This window comes from Neovison vison, chromosome 4, assembly GCF_020171115.1.
Source record: "Neovison vison isolate M4711 chromosome 4, ASM_NN_V1, whole genome shotgun sequence".
Classification (NCBI taxonomy): Eukaryota; Metazoa; Chordata; class Mammalia; order Carnivora; family Mustelidae; genus Neogale; species Neogale vison.
The window spans coordinates 173,920,733-173,941,786 of record NC_058094.1 but is presented as its reverse complement, the minus strand read 5'-3'; the positions used below and the strand labels follow the sequence as shown (position 1 = coordinate 173,941,786).

At 35.1% G+C, this 21,054-nt stretch overlaps 1 protein-coding gene across 1 annotated transcript in view; it reads right to left on the bottom strand.

Annotated features, from left to right (window-relative positions):
* The window catches only part of AHR (aryl hydrocarbon receptor), a 51,653-nt gene that overhangs the window by 15,292 nt on the left and 15,307 nt on the right, over positions 1-21,054 (bottom strand). The window contains exons 3-7 of the mRNA XM_044246146.1: positions 8,235-8,338; positions 5,296-5,385; positions 2,672-2,795; positions 1,833-1,963; positions 229-431 (exon numbers count right to left, since the gene is read on the bottom strand). Of these exons, the coding sequence (XP_044102081.1) occupies positions 229-431; positions 1,833-1,963; positions 2,672-2,795; positions 5,296-5,385; positions 8,235-8,338 (652 nt within the window). The remainder of the gene's footprint in view (positions 1-228; positions 432-1,832; positions 1,964-2,671; positions 2,796-5,295; positions 5,386-8,234; positions 8,339-21,054) is intronic.

Below are 21,054 nucleotides of genomic sequence, written 5' to 3'. Positions count from 1 at the left end.
ACCAAATCATCTCTATGATACAGAAATTGTGATATTATAAAAAATTGTAAGATGATTGGTGAGCCTGATGAAATTACTTTAAAAGCCTATACTGAGAGAGTAAGAAGGAACAGTTCACATAATAACAAACAAACATTATAAGCTACACTCTGTGTCATACATGCTAAGAGAGATTTACTGCAACAAAATATACATTTAGTGAAATGAAACTACAAGAGTTCTACTTACTTGGCATCACAAGCAGTGGGCGTAAAGTCTAGTTTGTGTTTGGTTCTAAAGATGAAATTTTTGGTCCGAATCTCAAGGATGGACGGTGGCTGAAGGGGAGTTGCTATTGCGAACAAAGCCAGCTGCGGGGGAAGTAGCGATCCATCTTTCCCTTTCTTGTTCTGTCCATGAAGATACTTTAACCTCCCTTGGAAATTCATTGCCTTAAAAAACCAAAACCAGTTCATTACAATGAACACTTGAAAACTGCTCATTTCAAAAGGTACAATCATGGCCATTTCCAGTATTCTTGGTGATTCCGTAGAAGTTCCTGAGGCTGACTAATGCTGTCATAAATGACTTTCTCCACACGAAGCCCATTACAACTATCCTCAAAGGTAGTCCGAACTCTATCCTAAAAGGGCCGATGAGGGAACTGCCACAACAAAATCCCCTGTCATTTTCCGAGCTCACAACCACCCTGCCCTTTACACTTAGCCCAGTCCCCACACACTTGGCATTCGGTACGTTGTTCCTCGATGAATGAACGGTGATAAAGTCATCAAGTACACACTAATTTTCAAAGTCAGATAAGCTATAGTCCAGAGCTCATTGTCTATTTCATAACGCATGGTAAACTTTTATGTAGAGATAAAAATGTAATTTTATTAAAACACTACAATGAATAATAAAAAAATCACACCAAGAATCCAGAACTCTATTGACAGTAAAGAGCACTTTTAGAAGACAGAGGAAACAAAAATAATTTAAATGCGAACATGATCTGTTTAGTTGCTTAAAAATGTATTAACCAGGCTAAGGGATGATTCTGACTCTGTATACGATAGCAACACAAAGAAGACAAGACCCGATGCTACAAATTCCATCTGAGAAGATCTAGTAACTGATCTAGGAAAACCATCTCCAGGCATAACTGTACTTTTGGGTCAGCCACATTATCTTCAGAAATAAACACCTCACCAAAATCACTTTTTGCTAATGTTTAAGATTTTACTATGGATCTCAAATTCCTGATAATTCACAAAAGTAATATGCATCATGCTTGCTGTTGTCTTCTCTTGTACCCAGTGGAGAGCACTGTCTTAAAGACAAAGACCACTCCCACTGCCAGTGTCCTGCTGCAGCGGCTCCCTGATGACGCGGTTCAGGCTGCGCGCCGGCAGCTTGCACCGTATGGCGATCCTGCAATCACGAATATGCAACCATTTTTCTAGATGCCAGTTACTGCAGCTGTGTAGAGAAGGCCACAGTGATTTTTCTGTCTGGCAAGGGCTAAATCCAAAGAGAGTAAGCACCTGCTGCTCAACAGGGCTACAAACTTCTTGGTCTTCTACAAAAAAAGTCTTAAAAATAGGCAAAATACAAGGTTCTACATTATTTCACTTGTCTTTGTTACTACATCCCCAAAGATTGAGATTTTGAGATATGGAAGACACTAGAAATCTGAAAAAAGTAATCTAAGTTGCTTTCCATTATGAAATTATTTTATAAAGGAGTTTTAAAAAACCAAACTCAAATCTAACCAAAGAAAATGGTTTCAGTTTCCTTTTTTGCTTTCGGAAACTTAATAGTAATTGCCAGTATCATAAGATTTTGTACCTTACCAGAAAACCAGATGAATTGTCCAGCAGACATCTTAGTCGGCACACGAAGCTCCTTTCCATAAAGGAAGAGTTTTCTGGAGGAAGCTGGTCTGGGGTATAACAGCCTACTGTTTGTGGCAGGCCATTAGCCTCTGTAGAAATAATACCAACACAAATTTACATGTCATTTTGCTGTATAATCAAGTGTTTGGATAGTTGAAATCTGTGTTAATTTCTAAACTGGATTCTATTCTGAACACAAAAACGAATAATCACTAATTTTCAGAAGAGTAGCCAATGAAAAGAAACCAAAATGTACGGAGAATCGCTTTTACTGCATAGAACTTTATTCAGTTTTGTTTTTATTTCTATTGTCAACAGTATCCGTATTTTCCAATGCCTTTCATCTTAAGACTTTCAGAGACTTCTAAAAGCATTGTATGTATGGTAATTATACTTCAATAAAAAATTAAAGTAAAAGCATTGCACTGAGAAAAGTTTTTGTATACTTGCACATTCTAGTTTGCTTTTGTATTTGGTCCATTTTGCAGACAGAACAATTTATACATACTTGAGTGTCAACCTTATACATTTCTTCCGATCTCTCTCAATAGTATAAGTGATTTTATAAAATATTCTACTCAGAGGGGCGCCTGCATGACTCAGTCCCGTTAAGTGGCCGGCTCTTGATTTCGGCTCAGGTCGTGGTCTCAGGGTGTGAGATCAAGCCCTGTGACCTCCTGCTCAGCAGGGAGTCTACTCTCTCTCTCTGCTGTCTGCCTCTCCCCCAACTGGCACGCTGTCTCTAAAAAAAATAAATAAATCTTTTAAAATCACCACACTTTCCTTTGCATTCTTACCATCAATTCTTTGTCCAGAGTCTGTACATGGTGAAGGGTTTAATGTCCAGTGTAGCTGACGCTGAAACTCACCTCGGTCTTCAGTGTGAATAAGTTCATATACGCTCTGATGTATGACATCAGACTAAAGAAAAAAAGATACCAGGAAACTTTTTTAAAGTACTGATTAAAACAATGTAGGTTACTAAATTAATTTCAAAATGTAGCTAGATCACTGGGTGCTTGTCAGTGGTGAGGAACGCACATCAAATGGTCACAAAGCTCTCCAGACATCCTGATGGGAGCAGCCAGAGAGAGGGGAGCACTGTGATTGGTCAGCCAAAAGTTATCTGCTATCACTTCCCTACCTGAATGCTTTTCAGTCAAGCAGGTCACCTCCTTATTCCTTACTTGCAACACATTAACTTCTCATTTTTTATCCATTTATTGATAAAATATATATATTAAAAAATATCTTATTTTTAAAATTTAAATTCAATTAGGTAGCATATAGTACATCATTAGTTTCAGATGTCGAGTTTAATAATTCATCACATGCATACAACGTCCAGTGCTCATCACGTGCCCTCCTTAATGTTCATCATCCAGTTACCCCATCCCTCTACCCACCACCCCTCCAGCAACCCTCCAGAAACCCCTCAGTTTGTTTCCTATGATTAAGAGTTTCTCATGGTTTGTCTCCCTCTCTGATGACTTCCCATTCAGTTTTTCCTCCCTTCCCTTATGATCCTTTGCACTGTTTCTTATGTTCCATGTATGAGTAAAACATATGATAAATTGTCTTTCTCTGATTGACTTATTTCCCACAGCATGATATGCTCCAGTTCCAACCATGTCAATGTCAATCTAAGTATTCATCCTTTCTGATGGCTGAGTACTATTCCTTTGTATATATATACCACATCTTCTTTATCCATTCATCTGTCAATGGACATCTGGGCTCTTTACACCATGGGGCTACTGTGGACATTGCTGCTATAAACATTGGGGTGCATGTGGCCCTTTGGACACTATATTTCTATCTTTGGGGTAAATACCCAGTAGTGCAACTGCTCGGTTGAAGGGCAGCTCTATTTTTTTTTTTTTTTAAAGATTTTATTTATTTATATGAGAGAGAGAGAAAGAGCATGTAGGAGTGGGGGGAGATAGGGAGAAGCAGGTTTCCCACTGAGCAGAGAGCCCAATGTGGGGCTCGATCCCAGGACCTGGAGATCATGACCCGAGCCGAAGGCAGAGGCCCAACCAATTAAGCCACCTGGGCGCCCCGGGCAGCTCTATTTTTAACTTCTTCTAAATCCTATTTCTTTCACAAAACCTTGTCTGAAAATCCAGTCATCTTACACTTCTCTGAAGCTTAGAAGTATTATGTATTTCTTTAACTGTCCTCTAATGATTTTCTTTATATTAAATTTTTACTTCTGGTAGACTCCAGAGAGTGATGGATTATGCCTTGACAAGCTCAAAAACCCTCCTCCCCCTCTTGCCTCTCAGCAAGTCAGGCTTTGTAGCAGGCCAGGTTCCACTATCTATCTAGTTTAGCCATCTAGACTCAAACCTCCCCGTGAACTTAATCTAGCATTAAACCATCTCGATGCCACCCATTACCCAATTGCCAGAGTCCTCATCTAAAACACAGACTGCAGCACACACATTCCCTTACCAAAGACTCTTGGAGGTTTCTACTGTGTATATCACATAGTTTATAAACATAAATCATAGTAGACACTGCTATTTAAACCAGCAGCTTTGGCATGACCTGTGAGCTTGTTAGAAATATAAAATCATAGGCCCCACTCCGATGTACCAAATCAGAATATCTGGAAGGGAGGCCCAAAGATTTTAGAGTTTTATATGAACTTCTTCAAGTGAGTCTTACACACATTAGAATTTAAAAAAAAAAAAAACCTGATATGTAAGAATAGCTAGCATTCAGGTACACTTACAAAAACTGTTCTCAGATTAGATGTTCTTGTCCTTTAAATATGATACATACCTTACCACTCCATATATGCACCATTTATTCAATAACATTAAACAAACCAAACACATTCATCTCTTCAAGTTTTCTAGTCTACTGTTTACAGTACTTAACTTACATCCTTTCTTTCCTGTTGTTCCCTTTACAACTGTCTACCCATCTGAATCTTATGCTTTTCAACTGGTTAGCTTAAATACCACTTCCTTCAGGAAAGCTTCCCTAATCAGCTTAAGTCAGAATGAAAGGTATGAGCCATGATATTTTTACCTGCACCTTTACATATGACCTCACTCATTTCATTGAGGCCACATGCCCTCTGGTATCCGTAACCAGTGTGACAGCAAATATTCTCTTGTCTGCCAGCCTTCCCCCCTGCCCTGACCATCCAGAGCCTATCTGCCCCTAACATGAAAGTTTCTTATATATATGAAACACAATATCCATGAATCTCATAAATATTTAAGAAAATTATTAATAATATAAGAATTATCAGCTACAAATATATAATTTTATTCTATAGCATATTTTAATAGATATTTTATATATATAAATTATCATTTATATCTGTAAAACATATGATACAAATAAGGAGAGTTAATTTTATGGAAAAATTTTTTTTCACATGGCTTGAGAAAAATACGCTTACCTGCTGAAACCCTAAGTAATCTTGTATGGTAGAAGAAGCATAGAAGACCAAAGCATCTGTGGTTACAACCAGCACAAAGCCATTCAGAGCCTACAAGGAAAAAAACTGTAAAATTAGTGATGTGACTAAATAACAATGTTGCTACTCATAAATATTGACTTCAGTTAAGGCTATTATTTTTACTGCTGGAAACTCTGCTCTTCAAAATGGTTAAAATGATTACATCTCATAAACACAGACATACCCATCTACTGTGGAATGAGAGGGATCTATTCATACCTTTTGATTTAGATAAGGAAAAGCGTACAGCTCAACTTCATGCTCAATCACAGTAACTTCAATAAAAAATTGGTTTCTTCTTCCTCCTGCCTTGGATTTTCAGCAGTTATAAATGTAGTACAGGATGAATGGTCGTGGCACCCACCGGAAACTTAAGTGTTTAATAATTAACACCTTCACAATGAAATTGTCTTAAATTTCAGTTGGCAGTAATAGTTACACCCATTTTTGTATTTTTTCCTTCTGAAAATATATTCTTTGTAGAGAAGAGTAGCCACTGATTGTATGCATTTTGTTTTATTATTAATTTTAAATTTTATTTATCTATTTGACAGAGAGAGAGCGAGACAGGGAACACAAGCAGGGGGAGTGGGAGAGGGAAAAGCAGGCCTCCCACAAAGCAGGGAGCCCGAAGCGGGGCTCGATCTCAGGACCCTGGGATCATGACCTGAGCCAAAGGCAGATGCTGAACGACTGAGCCAGCCAGGTGTCCCTGCATTTTATTTTGTAAAGTGTGATTCTTGTTCAAAGAGTCAAATAAATTTAGTACTCTCCTATAAGTTCATCATGCCAGAAAGCACAAAGATAATTTAAGGTACAATACTGCACACTTTTAGACAAATGTTAATTGTCAGAAATTAATCAAAAAGCCTTTAAAAAGAATATACATACACCAATTTTATGTATATCTCAAATGATCTTAAACACCATATGGAACAAGGTTATTACTTATATTGAATTATTAGTAAATGAACAGAAAGAATATGGTCATTACATATTAAAGAGATTATCATTCTTTAGTCTTAGTCAAAAAGATGTGCCCTACTTAGCTGAACGTCATAATGAGGCTCACTTACTATTTAATATAAGAGAAATAAGCTGCAACTGATAGTGTTATTTACAGTTTCAACTGCTGCTAACTCAAAAACGAAGCTGTGGATTCTGCTAGGCACAGTAGTAAACAGCACTGGGCAGAACATGGTTAAATAAATGAAAATGACTAAAATAAATAGTGGATAATGAAAAGATACAAAAGTCTTTTTATTTTCATTTTTATTCTTTATAGAACAGCAATAAATTTAAGCTAAGCTTGAAAGTATTTTAAGTTCTTAATAAAACTCTAACATTTTCTTCATGTACCTCCTCTGTTAAAACTAAAGGAAATGATTTGTCATTTAAAGTTTAATGCAAGTGGTATACTGTATCTCTGGAAACATTCTCTAAGTATCAGGGATACTCAGTTGATAATCGTGAGTTGAAAGTATGAAGTTAGATGCCATTACGGCAACTGCATATAATGAAATATGCCATTTTCATATGTCTACAGTGTTTTTGATCATCTCTTCCAGAAGAGATCCAGCCAACCATGGTCCTAGCAAATCACATAATATGCGATGCTTCCTATTGGAAACCAACTTACAAGTGATAACCAATATAATTCATAACAGATGCATTTATTTTAAATACCTAGATGTTTCCAATTTTTAGATAATTAAAAAGACACTAGTCTTGCATTAGCATTATTTTTATTCTCTGTCCTTGACATAGAATATGTTTATAATTTGCCTAAATATTCTAGGAGGGAAAAAAATCATTGGCCCATAATTTAAACAGCTTTACCAAATGTTTAGCATTCCATATTTGTTTATTTTCACTTGAAATAAAGGACTTCCTTATTACTTTATAACCCAAGGTGTGTGTTTAATCACATAAAGCAGCTATTATAAAAATGTTTTCCTATGACCTGAATAAGAGTCTTTACGTTTCAAGCTATTATATGCTTAAAAATCCTCAGCCAGGGATAGAAAGAAGACTCATGCTTGAATATATTTAATTTGTTTAACTTAATGAGGACAAGAGTTAATTTTCATGATTACAAAAATAATAAAAAAACGTTACAAATTTTTGGGTTACACATAAGCATTTTCAGAATGCATCAATGGAGTTACTAAAAGTTGTGGCTACTTTTGTCATGATGGCAAATTAGGTTCTTCACTCCATTCACTGCGTGGAACCAAAAATGATCACGTAAGAGTAACAGAATATATCACAGCACAAATCTCCATTCCATCTTTTTTCAACAAAATAAATACCTGAGAATTTTAGTTCAGAATCAAGCATCATATTAGTTTCAAGAAATAGAGCATAAAAATTAAAATATATTTTTAAAAATTAAAAAATTAAAATATTCTCTGAGTTCTAAAACAAAAATTAGGGCTTCTAGTTATTGAGAAAATCTTTAGCATGTTGATAAGACAGACCCCATAGCTAAGAGACAATACAGTTACAAAACGCATTGAAAAATAAAATTGAGGTTAAGAACAATTTTGAACTATTAAATACAATTAACTCTTTTAATAAAGCTTTATTCCTGAAAAAGCATAGATAAATTCAATGTCTTAAATGAGAACCTTTAAAATAATGTAGGAGATCTTGCTAGTTAAAGAAATACAATAGGAAAATTGCTAAGTAGACTTCTAATCTATTTGGTACAATTACATTTTTTCATATACTAGCATTACACCACTATTGCAGTTAGGATAAAAGTGATATAAAACACTGGGTGAGTTCTAAATAAACTGGAGTAACTAAAAGACTGATTCATTAATCTTTCATTTACCATGTCTTTATTATGAGAAACTCTATTTACCAGAATTTACCTGTAGTAAGAACTCTCCTTCTTGCAAGTGCAGGCCTTCTCTGAATTTTGTTCGGCAGTTTTCCTGGACTTCATTTCTGTCAGCTGGGGAGGACTGTAATGCAACTATGGAGAAAAGGGAAAAGCAATGATAATTGTAAGTAGTTACCCAAATAACTGATTTCAAAGGACTATCATGGAAAATCTCTACATACCTCACAAAGACACAATCTAAAATATCGTTGCCCATTAGTACTAAGTAAATAATCCTTTGTCAATGAGTGGTTTCCAAATCAGTGGACAGATTGCTAAAAATAATTACAAATAATTAATTTATAAAAAATAATAAAATAATTTATTAAAAATCATTGGTGAGGAGTTCATTATGATTTCTGGCATATAACTTAAGAGTTTTAAAGACCTGCATGGTGACACTATAAAAACTCTTCCCAGGGAGGAGTCAAGATGGCGGAGAAGTAGCAGGCTGAGACTACATCAGGTAGCAGGAGATCAGCTAGACAGCTTATCTAAAGATTGCAAACACCTACAAATCCAACGGGAGATTGAAGAGAAGAAGAACAGCAATTCTAGAAACAGAAAATCAACCACTTTCTGAAAGAGCATAAGGAATAACATAGAGGACTTTGGGAGATGAAGAGAAGTGAGTTGGGAGAAGTCGGAGGGGGAGACAAACCATGAGAGACTGTGGACTCTGAGAAACAAACTGAGGGTTTTGGAGGGGAGGGGGTGGAATTTAGGTGAGTCTGGTGGTGGGTATTAAGGAGGGCATGTATTGCATGGAGCACTGGGTGTGGTGCATAAATAATGAATTTTGGAACACTGAAAAAAAATTTTAAAAAATGTGAATCCAATAAGTCACTCAAATTCCAAATAAATAAATTTATAAATTCACTATGTTCTAGAATAAATGGAAGTAATTATGATTGCATTAGTGCAGCATTAATTAACATTGTTAATTTTTTGTATATAATTATGTCAAATAATAACATTAATAAAATGTAAATATTTAAAAAAAAAACAAACTCTTTCTGCTCCTATTCCTTTACTTATGAGAATAAGGTTCCTCAGAACATAAACTGTAAAAAAGATTTAAGTATCTAAATATAGATCTAAACAGTGACCTTGTAGTGGTGAGGAGAAAGAATCAACCATCAGACTTATTATGAAATAAATTTCCTTTAAGTTTAGAATCCTCCTGTCTAGCTTAGAGTACAAAGCAGTTAGTATTGTTACTAGAAGCTTGTTAAATTTATAAATCAACTCATGGAGAATTTTTTTTTCCAAAGTGTTCGTATCACTTTTCTTTTTAAAGGTGGAGTTATTTTGTTTTTTGTTTGTTTGTTTTTGTTTTTATATTTATTTATTTATTTATATAACTACTGGTGTCAGGTTTACAGGTCTGTGATTCATCAGTCTTATATAATATCCATTGCTTACTGCATCACGTCCCCTCCTAATGTCCATCACCCAGTCACCCCTTTCCCTCCAGCAACTCTCAGTTTGTTTCCTATGATTAAAAGTTTCTTTGGTTTGTCTCCTTCTCTACTTTTATCTTGTTTTATTTTTTCCTCTCTTCCCCTATGATCCTGTTTTGTTTCTTAAATTTCACGTAACAATAAGATCATCTGATAATTGTTTGTCTTCGATTGACTTATTTCACTTAACATAATACCCTTTAGTTCCATCAATGTCATTGCAAATGAAAAGATTTCATTTCCTTTGATGGCTGCAACTCATGCAGAATTAACATATTTATGATTTTGAATCATTCTATCCAAGAACACGTATGTGTTTCCTTTTGTTCAGATCTGCATTTTTTGTTTCACCAGAGTATTTTAAAGTTGTTCTCAAGACAGATTTGAACATTAATTTTTTTTAAATTTTTTTTTAAAGATTTTATTTATTTATTTGACAGACAGAGATCACAAGTAGGCAGAGAGGCAGGCAGAGAGAGAGGAAGGGAAGCAGGCTCCCCGCTGAGCAGAGAGCCCGATGCAGGGCTCGATCCCAGGACCCTGAGATCATGACCTGAGCCGAAGGCAGTGGCTTAACCCACTGAGCCACCCAGGTGCCCCTGAACATTAATTTTTATGATTATTCCTACATATTCCATCTTCTAAAGTGGTTTATTCTTCATTATTATCTTCTAAGTGCTTGTGGGTTGTGTATGTAAGGGAAAGTCTGATGTCCTGGCGGGATGCCTCTGGAGGTAGCAGGTTGTAAGACTTTCTCTCCTCCCCTCCCATCTCTCTTCTTCATTGCACATGGGTGTGGATGTGTGTACCTGCTTGTGCGTGTCTAGTCTAGGAGGCAACATCTCTGAAGAGTAATAACAGCCACTGTGTACTTACTTAGAATTTTCCTAAGCACTCTCAAATATCATTTCATTTAATATTGGTAAACGACAGAATTAAGTTCGAATCTTAGTTCTGTAACTTACTAAATGTGTAGGCTCTCTGAGCCTATGTCCCAATATTTGAACTGGTAACTGAAAACAAACAGCAAAAAACCATCTTGCCAGGTTATAGTGAAAAATAATGAGAATATATGTGAAGTTCCTGGCATACAGCAGTTCGGCAGTAGTTCAATAAATGGTAACTTTTTAATTATTAGCAGTATTTCCCAGATCCTGTAGACTATCTTGTTATAAAGTATAACCTTTTCAACACAATTACAATATATTTCCAGTTTTCTTATCTATTTTTTAACCTTCACTATTTAAATAAGAGAAATCATTAAACGAAATGGACTTTGACATTCCTTTTAAGACTTATTTCATTAGATTTTTATTGTGCCAAAGATAATCTGGCTCGGTGAAAAACGAGATTTACTAATAACCAGATTTTCTCTCAGTTTGAGCAAAGCCTCACATATAACACATGTTCATGCTGAAGTCTGTTTTCTGGTAAATCAGTGCATGTGTCACACTGTAATCTTATGCCAAGTTCTTGCCTTTGCAGAACCTGAAACACCGTTTTTAAAGAAGAGGCCAAAAGTTTGGCCTCTGAATGTAACAATTTCAAAAGGCCAGAGAACATATTTCCTTAGGCCAAAAAAATAGTTTGAAGTACATAAATTGATCTAACAGTTAATCAAGACCAAAGGAAATGCTTAATATTTCTCTCTGAAAAGAAGACAAAAAGAGCTTTTCTCCCTTCCTGTTCTGCTGCTGCTTGCTCTCTAATGGGCAAATTTCATTGACTCCATTAAAACCTCACAATGTTGGGGTTAACTACACTGTTACTTTTCCAAAAGCTCCAGTATGAGGCAACATTTAGGTGTTATAGCAAATACCAGAAAGATTTATCATTAAAAAGAAAACAACAAAACCCACTCCCTCACACTGCAAAAAGCAGCAAAATAATTGTAAAAATGGATAGATGTTACTAGTATCAAATTTTAAAATGTCAAAATTATCTTATCAGGAATCATTTAAAATTAATCTTTAGTTAATAGAATTGATGTCAGTTCCAACTAGAGTTACAGAACCACTAAGACCATTCATTTCAGAGTAATTAATGATTTCTTTCTGGCCTTGTATTGGGGATATTGGTCAACATAATAAGACATCAGACAGACTCTGCCTTTAGTTGGGAATATAAGTTAGGAAATAAAGAACTAGAAAAGAAAGTCAGAAACATTAAGTAGCACAATGGGATTTAATTAAAGTATCACAGGAACCTGAATGAAAAAATAAAGAGAAGTGCTTACAGGTGTAAATGTTGGGAGGTTAAATATGTTAAGCAGGAGAAGTGACAAGTGCGTACTCAGGAAGGATCACTACGGAGTTCTTCTAAAAATATTTCTGTTGTTCTTATGTTCAAGGTTAATAATTAGTAAAGGATTTAGGTAAACCCTGTACAAAGATGAGTCCAGGAAAGATGAATTCCCTTTGTATTCTCATCTTAAAAATACACTAATGTGACTTTTATGTAATCTTATTTTACATTGGGGCCTCTTGACCCAAACTATGCAATTTTTGCCCTTCCTTGAAGTTTTCCTCTATTTCTTGACCTTCTTCAAATTGTTAAAACCACCTTAATACTAGCCACTTTCATGTATACATTTCTTGTCTTGATTAGAAAGGAAAAGAAGAGTAAGATGACATAGGATACTGTCACCAGTATCCTTCCTACCATCTAAGTGACTTTAAATAATTTCTTTAGTGATAATATGTGATACTTACTAGGCACATACTATATGCCAGCAAGTTTCCATATATTAGAGCTTATTAATCTTTATAATAATACTTTATGAGACTGGTATTATTTTGTCCTTTCAGTGAAACTGAGACTTGGGTTATGAAACTGGCTCCAGGTCACAGAGTTTGAAGTAACAGAGCCTAGATTAAACCCAGGTAGCCTGATCCTACATGTTCACGCAGTTACTAACCAACTACTGGACCTCTTCCCTATGCCAACCACCTGTGACCTGTAGTGTCTTCATCTGAATGTGACGACAATGATACCAAATTCTTGTTAGAGCTAAAATAAGATGTACAGTACCTAAGTAATGCCTGGAAGCCACAATTTACAGCTCAGAATAGAGATAATGGGCTATATGCTGAGTTGATATACCCTCAAATCTTTAAGAAAAGCTGACACTAGGATATAAAATCAAAGCTCAGAAATCAGTTGCATTTCTATACACCAACAGCAAGACAGAAGAAAGAGAAATTAAGGAGTCAATCCCATTTACAATTGCACCCAAAACCATAAGATACCTAGGAATAAACCTAACCAGAGAGGCAAAGAACCTGTACTCAGAAGACTAGTACTCATGAAAAAAATTGAGGAAGACACAAAGAAACGGAAAAAATTTCCATGCTCATTGATTGGAAGAACAAATATTGTGAAAATGCCTATGCTACCTAAAGCAATCCACACAATTTAATGCAATCCCTATCAAAATACCATTTTTTTTTCAAAGAAATGGAACAAATAATCCTAAAATTTATTATATGGAACCAGGAAAGACCCCAAATAGCAGAGGAATGTTGAAAAAGAAAACCAAAGTTGGTGGCATCACAATTCCAGACTTCAAGCTCTACTACAAAGCTGTAAATCATCAAAACAGTATATAGATCATCAAAACTGGCACAAAAACAGACACATAGATCAATGGAACAGAATAGAGAGCCCAGAAATAGACCCTCAACTCTATGCTCAACTAATCTTCGACAAAGCAGGAAAGAATGTCCAATGGAAAAAAGACAGTCTCTTCAACAAATGGTGTTGGGAAAATTGGACAGCCACATGCAGAAAAATGAAACTGGGCCATTTCCTTACACCATACACAAAAAATAGACTCAAAGTGGATGAAAGAACTCAATGTGAGAAAAGAATCCATCAAAATCCTTGAGGAGAACACAAGCAGCAACTTCTTCGACCTCAGCCATAGCAACCTCTTCCTAGAAACATCACCACAGGTAAGGAAAGCAAGGGCAAAAACGAACTATTGGGACTTCATCAAGATCAAAAGCTTTTGCACAGCAAAGGAAACAGTCTACAAAACCAAAAGACAACTGACAGAATGGGAGAAGATATTCGCAAATGACATAGCAGATAAAGGGCTAGTATCCAGAATCTATAAAGAATGTATCAAACTCAACCCCCAAAGGACAAATAATCCAATCAAGAAATGGGCAGAAGACATGAACAGACAGTTCCACAAAGAAGACCTCCATAGGGCCAACAGACACATGAAAAAGTGCTCAACATCACTCAGCATCAGGGAAATACAAATCAAAACCACAATGAGATACCACCTCATACCAGTCAGAATGGCTAAAGTTAACAAGTCAAGAAACGACAGAAGTTGGTGAGGATGTGGAAAGGGGAACCCTCCTATGCTGTTAGTGGGAATGCAAGCTGGTGCAGCCACTCTGGAAAATAGCATGGAGGTTCATCAAAAAGTTGAAAATACAGATACCCTATGACCCAGCAATTGCACTATTGGGTATTTACCCTAAAGATACAAATGTAGAGATCCAAAGGGGCATGTGCACCTGAATGTTTATAGCAGCAATGTCCACAATAGCCAAACTATGGAAAGAACCTAGATGTCATCAACAGATGAATGGATAAAGAAGATGTGGTGTATATATGTCATGGAATACTATGCAGCCATAAAAGAAATGAAATCTTGCTGTTTGCAATGACATGGATAGAACTAGAGGGTATTATGCTGAGCGAAATAAGTCAATCAGAGAAAGATAATTATCTTATGGTCTCCCTGATATGAGGAATTTGAGAGGCAGGGTAGGGGATTGTTGCGGGTAGGGAAGGAAAAAATGAAACAAGATGGGATCTGGAAGGAGACAAACCATGAGAGACTCTTAATCTCAGGAAACAAACTGAGAGCTGCTGGGGGAAAGGGGGTAGGGATAGGGTGGTTGGGTTATGGACATTGGGGAGGGTATGTGCTATGGTGAATGCTGTGAAATGTGTAAGCCTGATGATTCACAGACCTGTACCCCTCGGGCAAATAATACATTATATGTTAATAAAAATAATTTTTAAAAAAAGAAAGAAAAGCTGACACTAAAAATGAGAATCTATTAGGACTGCTATGATGACTATACAACATAGATTTGAAAGTACTTCACAATTGTAAGTTATTATAAAAATTATATGCATAATCATATTGCACAGGATACTTTAAACATTACATCACTATAATTAAATTCACATTTGATAGGAAAAAAATGTAGTATCTGAAAATAAGTCACAGCCAATTCTGCTACTTGAGAAGCATTTGCTATAACAAACAGACATATGATAAAATCCTCCCCATCTGCAAGAATACTATACCTTCCAAAATATGAAGATCTGACTTTAGACAGCCTGTGGAATATTAAGATAATAAAGCACTGAAATATTTCAACTATTTCCCCTCTTTGAAAGATCAGTGAAGCAACTATACAAGAATTTGATCTAACCGATGAAGGAATTTAGAATGTAAATATTATGACAGCATTATCAAATGGTCATTTTACCGACTGATTCAAGTTTTTCTCCCACAAGTATTTAACCATATCCATTTGCTATATGGCATTTTCCTTCCTTATACATCTAAGCTTGGATTTCCACTTCTCCCTACAAGCCAACTATTTCCTCTTTGAAAAACATGCTCTGAATCGTTCAACAGAGAAATTCGTAAGGGAGAAATACTGGCATGTGGTAAACTATATTTTGAATGTTACTATAGTTTTCAATTAAACAGAAAGATGACATGGTAAATATCTTGTGCCAGGAAAAAGCATAAGACTTTTAAATCTCTTTGTGTTGATACAAATTAAATTTATTTTATAATAATGTTTATCATCTCCTTTATTACTTCTGGCAGAAAAAGTTAAATTCCATTCCCTCAGTGATAGAAGCATAAAGGAAAGCAAAGCTATCACTATAAAATTCAACCACATAAACCTCTATAAATTAGAAAAAGTTAAGTAATACAGTATTTCTCAAAAATAAAGAAAACAGTCCTAGCTTAGTCCAGGATGAATTAGTATTTAAATAATATATTAAGTGTACCTAAGGAGAGGTTTTTCTATGTGCTTTGGGGTAAGAGAGAGATATTTCATTTCAACACAAAGTTTTTATTTATTTGTAAATATAGTGTTCTTTTGAGGGGAAGAAGGAAGAGTCTGAAACTAAAGAAGACTACACTGTAGCCTAAGTTTTCTAAAACACAAAGATTAGATCTACACAGTTTACACAATAGTTTCTGATGATATTAAGAGGTTTTTTTTTTTTTTTCCTACCTAGAAATTTCTAATCACCAAGGCAGAATGAAACTAGATTCAGGCTTTTAAAAATGCAAATGTTTGTTTATATCTTTATGATTGAATATAGGTTGCATAACCATAGTTTACAGTCTTTTTAGCAAATCTAAAAAAACATCATCTTAAAGCTGAGTAAGTCCTTAAAAGTTAGACCTATTCCAGCTCTCAATTAAGTGGAAACCAACTTCCAAAGACGTTTAACATTTTCCCACTTTCAAATTTCATTATACACAATTCCACGCAACTGTGTTAGGTCACTGAATTAACAGAACCAACAAGAGCAGTTAGTTTACCTTTTCAGTGGGGAAGGAGTTGCACTGAGCTTTCCACATATACAAGAGTGGAATTCAAACTGCATTCTGCAGCAGACTTTAATCAAGTAGAGCAGTGGCTCTCAAAATTTCAGACATTAGAATCAACAGGAAGGCTATGGCTATTAAAACACATGGCTGCACTTCACTCTAAAATTTCTGCTTTACCTAGAAAATAATCATATGGTTTCACTTATTTGTGGAACATAAGGAATAGCATGGAGGACATTAGAGCAGGAAGGGAAAAATGAAGGGGGAGTCGGAATCAAAGTGGGAGACTAACCATGAGAGACTGTGGACTTGTGGACTCCAGGAAACAAACTGAGGGTTTTAGAGGGGATGGGGGTAGGGGGATGGGTTAGCCCAGTGGTGGGTATTAAGGGGGACACGTATTGCATGGAGCACTGGGTGTTATACACAAACAATGAATCATGGAACACTACATCAAAAACTAATGATGTACCGTATGGTGACTAACATGACACAATAAAATAAAAAACATATAAATAAATAAAATTTCTGATTTAGGAGGTTTAGGGTGGGGTTTTATGGTTTGCATTGCTAAGAAGTTCCCAAGTGATGCTGAGGACCAGGTGCCATGTTTTAAGAATCAGTGACATCAGAAATTCATGACCTTGGAAATTCACAGTTTTGGATATAACTTAGAAATGTTACAGATCTCACTGCTTTATTATTTTCTAAAATTATCATTCTTCTACTTAAAGAGCGCTCTTATTAATATGAATGTCTTCAGGAAATAACTAAATGCCAATTTTACAAAGATCAAAAGAGAAGCACAAAATTTAAGACTGACACAAAGAATCAGAATTTTGTATGTGTTCAAATACAGCAAGTAGGCACTCTGCCCAGCGTTTATAGCCTCACCAAAGCAAGCCATGTCACCTCTCCCTGAATAAATTGTCTAGATTTAAGTGTGTGCCACTTCTGAAAAAGGAAACAATATGGGGGAATAAGTTATTACATATTATGCTAAAAGGCTAAAACGTTTATTAGCAAAGTTTCCATCTCTAAATCAAAATACAAAATTAATTCAAGAGATTTTCAGATGATATGACGACCAGGTCTGAATGGCCTCTAAGCATATTCCACAATGACCACAAAATTATCCATTAAAACAAGTAAAATATCAGTATTCCACAAGAAATAATTACAATTTATATAATAATTTTAAATTATAAAATTGATTTCACACATCTTATTTTTTAGGATAAATCCACCACAAACTTAAAGCATGGGGCACACAAGCATTCTTACTGTCCATGCTGATAAGATGAAGACCCTGGGCAACAGTGAGGTTAAAGGTCATCTCTAGGGCCACAGGATTAGCCTCCACGTCTCCTGCTTGTCAGTGCTTTTGTTCTATGACAATCTCCCTCCACCATGCTAAGTTAAAGAGAAGGAATGCTGCCTCCGTAACATATAGACCAAGACATATGACACCAGGCACTACCAACAATCAGCTGACAAAAGTATATCTATAAAACTGACCATAATAGGCACCCCCACTGAATAAGAGAAAATTTGAGGCTAGAAGAAACCAGACTAATCCAATACAATTTTAGGCTAAATTGATTTGATGTGACGCTTGTTTCCTTTCTCAACTTCCCACTGCAAATACCTATCCTAAATGGTTTTCTGGCTTCTATGGACAATCAAGGACCATAATAACTACTCCTGTAGTATTAAGATTTTTTTGTATGGACTTTAATCTCATTTTAGTTTATACTTTCAAGTGCAATTTTTTTTGACCCCCTAATTTAAGAACTTGAAACACCAAATGAAGGCATCTTTATGCAAACTATCACCTCAGAACAGTTTTATATTCTATATACACACAGATTTGCTTTCCTCAACTTCTGTTCATACTTAAAACATCTCATCTCTGATATCTTTCCTGTTATTCTATTTGCTCTCCTCTGGAATATTTTATTCACTTCCATAATTTAGAGTATTCTTCCCACTATATTACAATGACTCCAAAATCTAAATCTCCACCTATGAATAAATGAATTTCAGTTACTGATTTAAAATGGTTGATCAAGAAGTAGAAAAGCTGTGTAAGAGCATGATTTAAAAATAAGACATAAACATGACTACTACATAAAATGTTTAGTGGTAACATAACTGCATTTCATCACAGGCTCTAAAGTGATCAACTTTGTGCTCTATGTGAATACAGTTTCTAAAACACTGTAACAGGAAGATGTTGTAGATTTCTACTAACCAGATCACAAAGCCACATTAAAAAAATCAAACAAATTCACTACTTGTTTTTTGGAAATACTTGTCAAAGCAAATGAATACTCAGTGATGAAAATATCCTATATAAAATACTAAATTTATTCATAGAATCTGGGACACCTGGGTGGCTCAGTTGGTTTAGCATCTGACTCTTGATTTCAGCTCAGGTCATGATCTCAGGGTCATGAGATCAACCCCACAGCATCCCAGCTCTGTGTTGAGCACATGGCCTACTTGAGATTCTCTCTCTCCCCCTCCCTCTGCCCCTTCACCCCTGCTCATGCTCGCTCTAAAAGTTAATTTTAAAAAAATTCATAGAACCTAATGAATCTATGTTAGAATATTTGAAGAAAAGAGAAATTAAATTCCTTATCCAAAAAGATCATATTATTAAATGTAAGAGCCAGGATTTAAATACAACTTCAACTAGACTCAATAAGAATATTCTACTATTCTTTTTATTCAACCATGTTTCAATTTGCAGAGATTTGAGAATAAAGGCCATGCATTAAAATTTAAAAGAATTTATAAATTTTATAGCTTTAGTTATGGAAGCTATCATGAATGTTATAATTAGTTACATGCTTTAGAAAATGAATTCTGGGGGAAAAAAGTCTCAATTATAAAAAAGTAGATAATACCAGAGATAAAAGAAACAATACTATATGATGATTTTGAATGTGCTCATCTTTTAGGCAAACCACCACAGATATTTCTAGAATTAAGAAATCATATTTGCTGTAATACTTTGATACCAAAATTTTTGTAAACAACTTGGTATACAGTGACTTTAAAGTATAGCAATGCAGATAAAAGCAGCATACAAATCCCATGAATGAAAAGCATATATATAAAACCACCAAACTTTAAAAAGCTTCAACTTCACAAGTGCTTTTTATATAATTCATTTCTCTGCTTTTCAAACTCATTTTTCACATGTATGTTTCTCAAGATAATGTTCTGGGTTACACAGCAAAACAGGATTGAAATCCAGAGAAACACACAAGCTGAAGATGAATAAAGACAATAGCTCTCTTTTGAAAACCTAATGAACTGGAAATGAACTGTTAAATAACTGAAAAAAGGAAGATGAAGAAAAGAGCACAGATAATTTTTAAATTTAAAATAAAGTCAACAAAGATCCCTGGTAAACAATGAGATCGAATAAATGTGAGCTCATCACATCATGTAAATTACCTGTTGTCATCGTCCCCTCTCAGAGCATTTTTTTGACTTTGTGAATTTAGAACATTCCAATATGTAAATATTACTACGCTTTATAAAATGATTGTTTTAAGTATGTGTAATGATTCAAGAATCGGATGTCGTTCTCCTCTGTCACCTAGTTCTTAAACTAACCAGAAACTGTTCCCTATAAAGGCAGGAGCTGGGAATTAGAAACTCAGGTCCCCAAACTCACTTCTGTCAGGCTTCCTAAAACCTAGACAAAATTAACTCTTTCTTGTTTCTAAGTTTCCTTACCACAGATTAAATTTATAGACCTCGGTTCTAAAGATGCCACAGAGAATAACCCATGACTAAGACATAATGGAGGAAGTAAAAAAACCTCACAGGTAACAATTAAATTTTAGTGGTGTGATATGTACTATGAATATTTTACTGAAATAACAAATATTACATGCCACTGATCCCTACTATTGCCTCACTAAAAGAAAACTTTTTTGCCTTTTCTACCTCATTAGATACTTGGGTCTCAGCAGAGATAAGAATTAACCATACCCATGTTTTTAATTTTGGGGATGCTGTCCAAAGGTAAAATAATTTAAACACAAACACTTATATAATGATGCATATTTTAAAAAGTGATAATGAAATTTAACCCAAATTTTTTTATGTGCTGCAAGTGCTCTTTCTAAGAATAAAATTACCATACTGATTCCAATTGGTCAACAAGTCCAATGTCCGCTGTTTGACCTGGCACTAAGAGACACAATACAGGAGGAAACAAGCCTTTCCCTTTGTATCAACCAATTTCAGAGGCTGGGCTATAACCACCCAAATCCTAGACTCCCCAAATAAATTATTATTGATCATAGTCATTAAGTTATTTAAACTTATTAGATATCTTCCCTCTCAGAAGTAACATGGTATTTGAGTTTAATACTCATTTTGTGCAAAAAAAAATAAAAAAAAAACAACCCAAAACCAAAAACAAAATCTATTTTGTGACTTTAAGGCTCCACTTTTCTTTTTATAACAAAGCATGGTTTAATCTTAACATTCTAGAATTTGGTGAAAAAGTCTGAAAAAAATTTTAAAGATTTTAGGTTTTCAGCCCGTATTTCCAGGACCCAAGTCCACACTGACTTGTCAGATCACAGCTCCATTTGGTCATTTAACTGTCTTCAGGTCTGCACTGACTTAATCCGTCTTGAAAGTAAAAATGGCCCTTTACCATGTTTAATTACTAACATCAGAAAACATTTTGGATTTGGGGTATT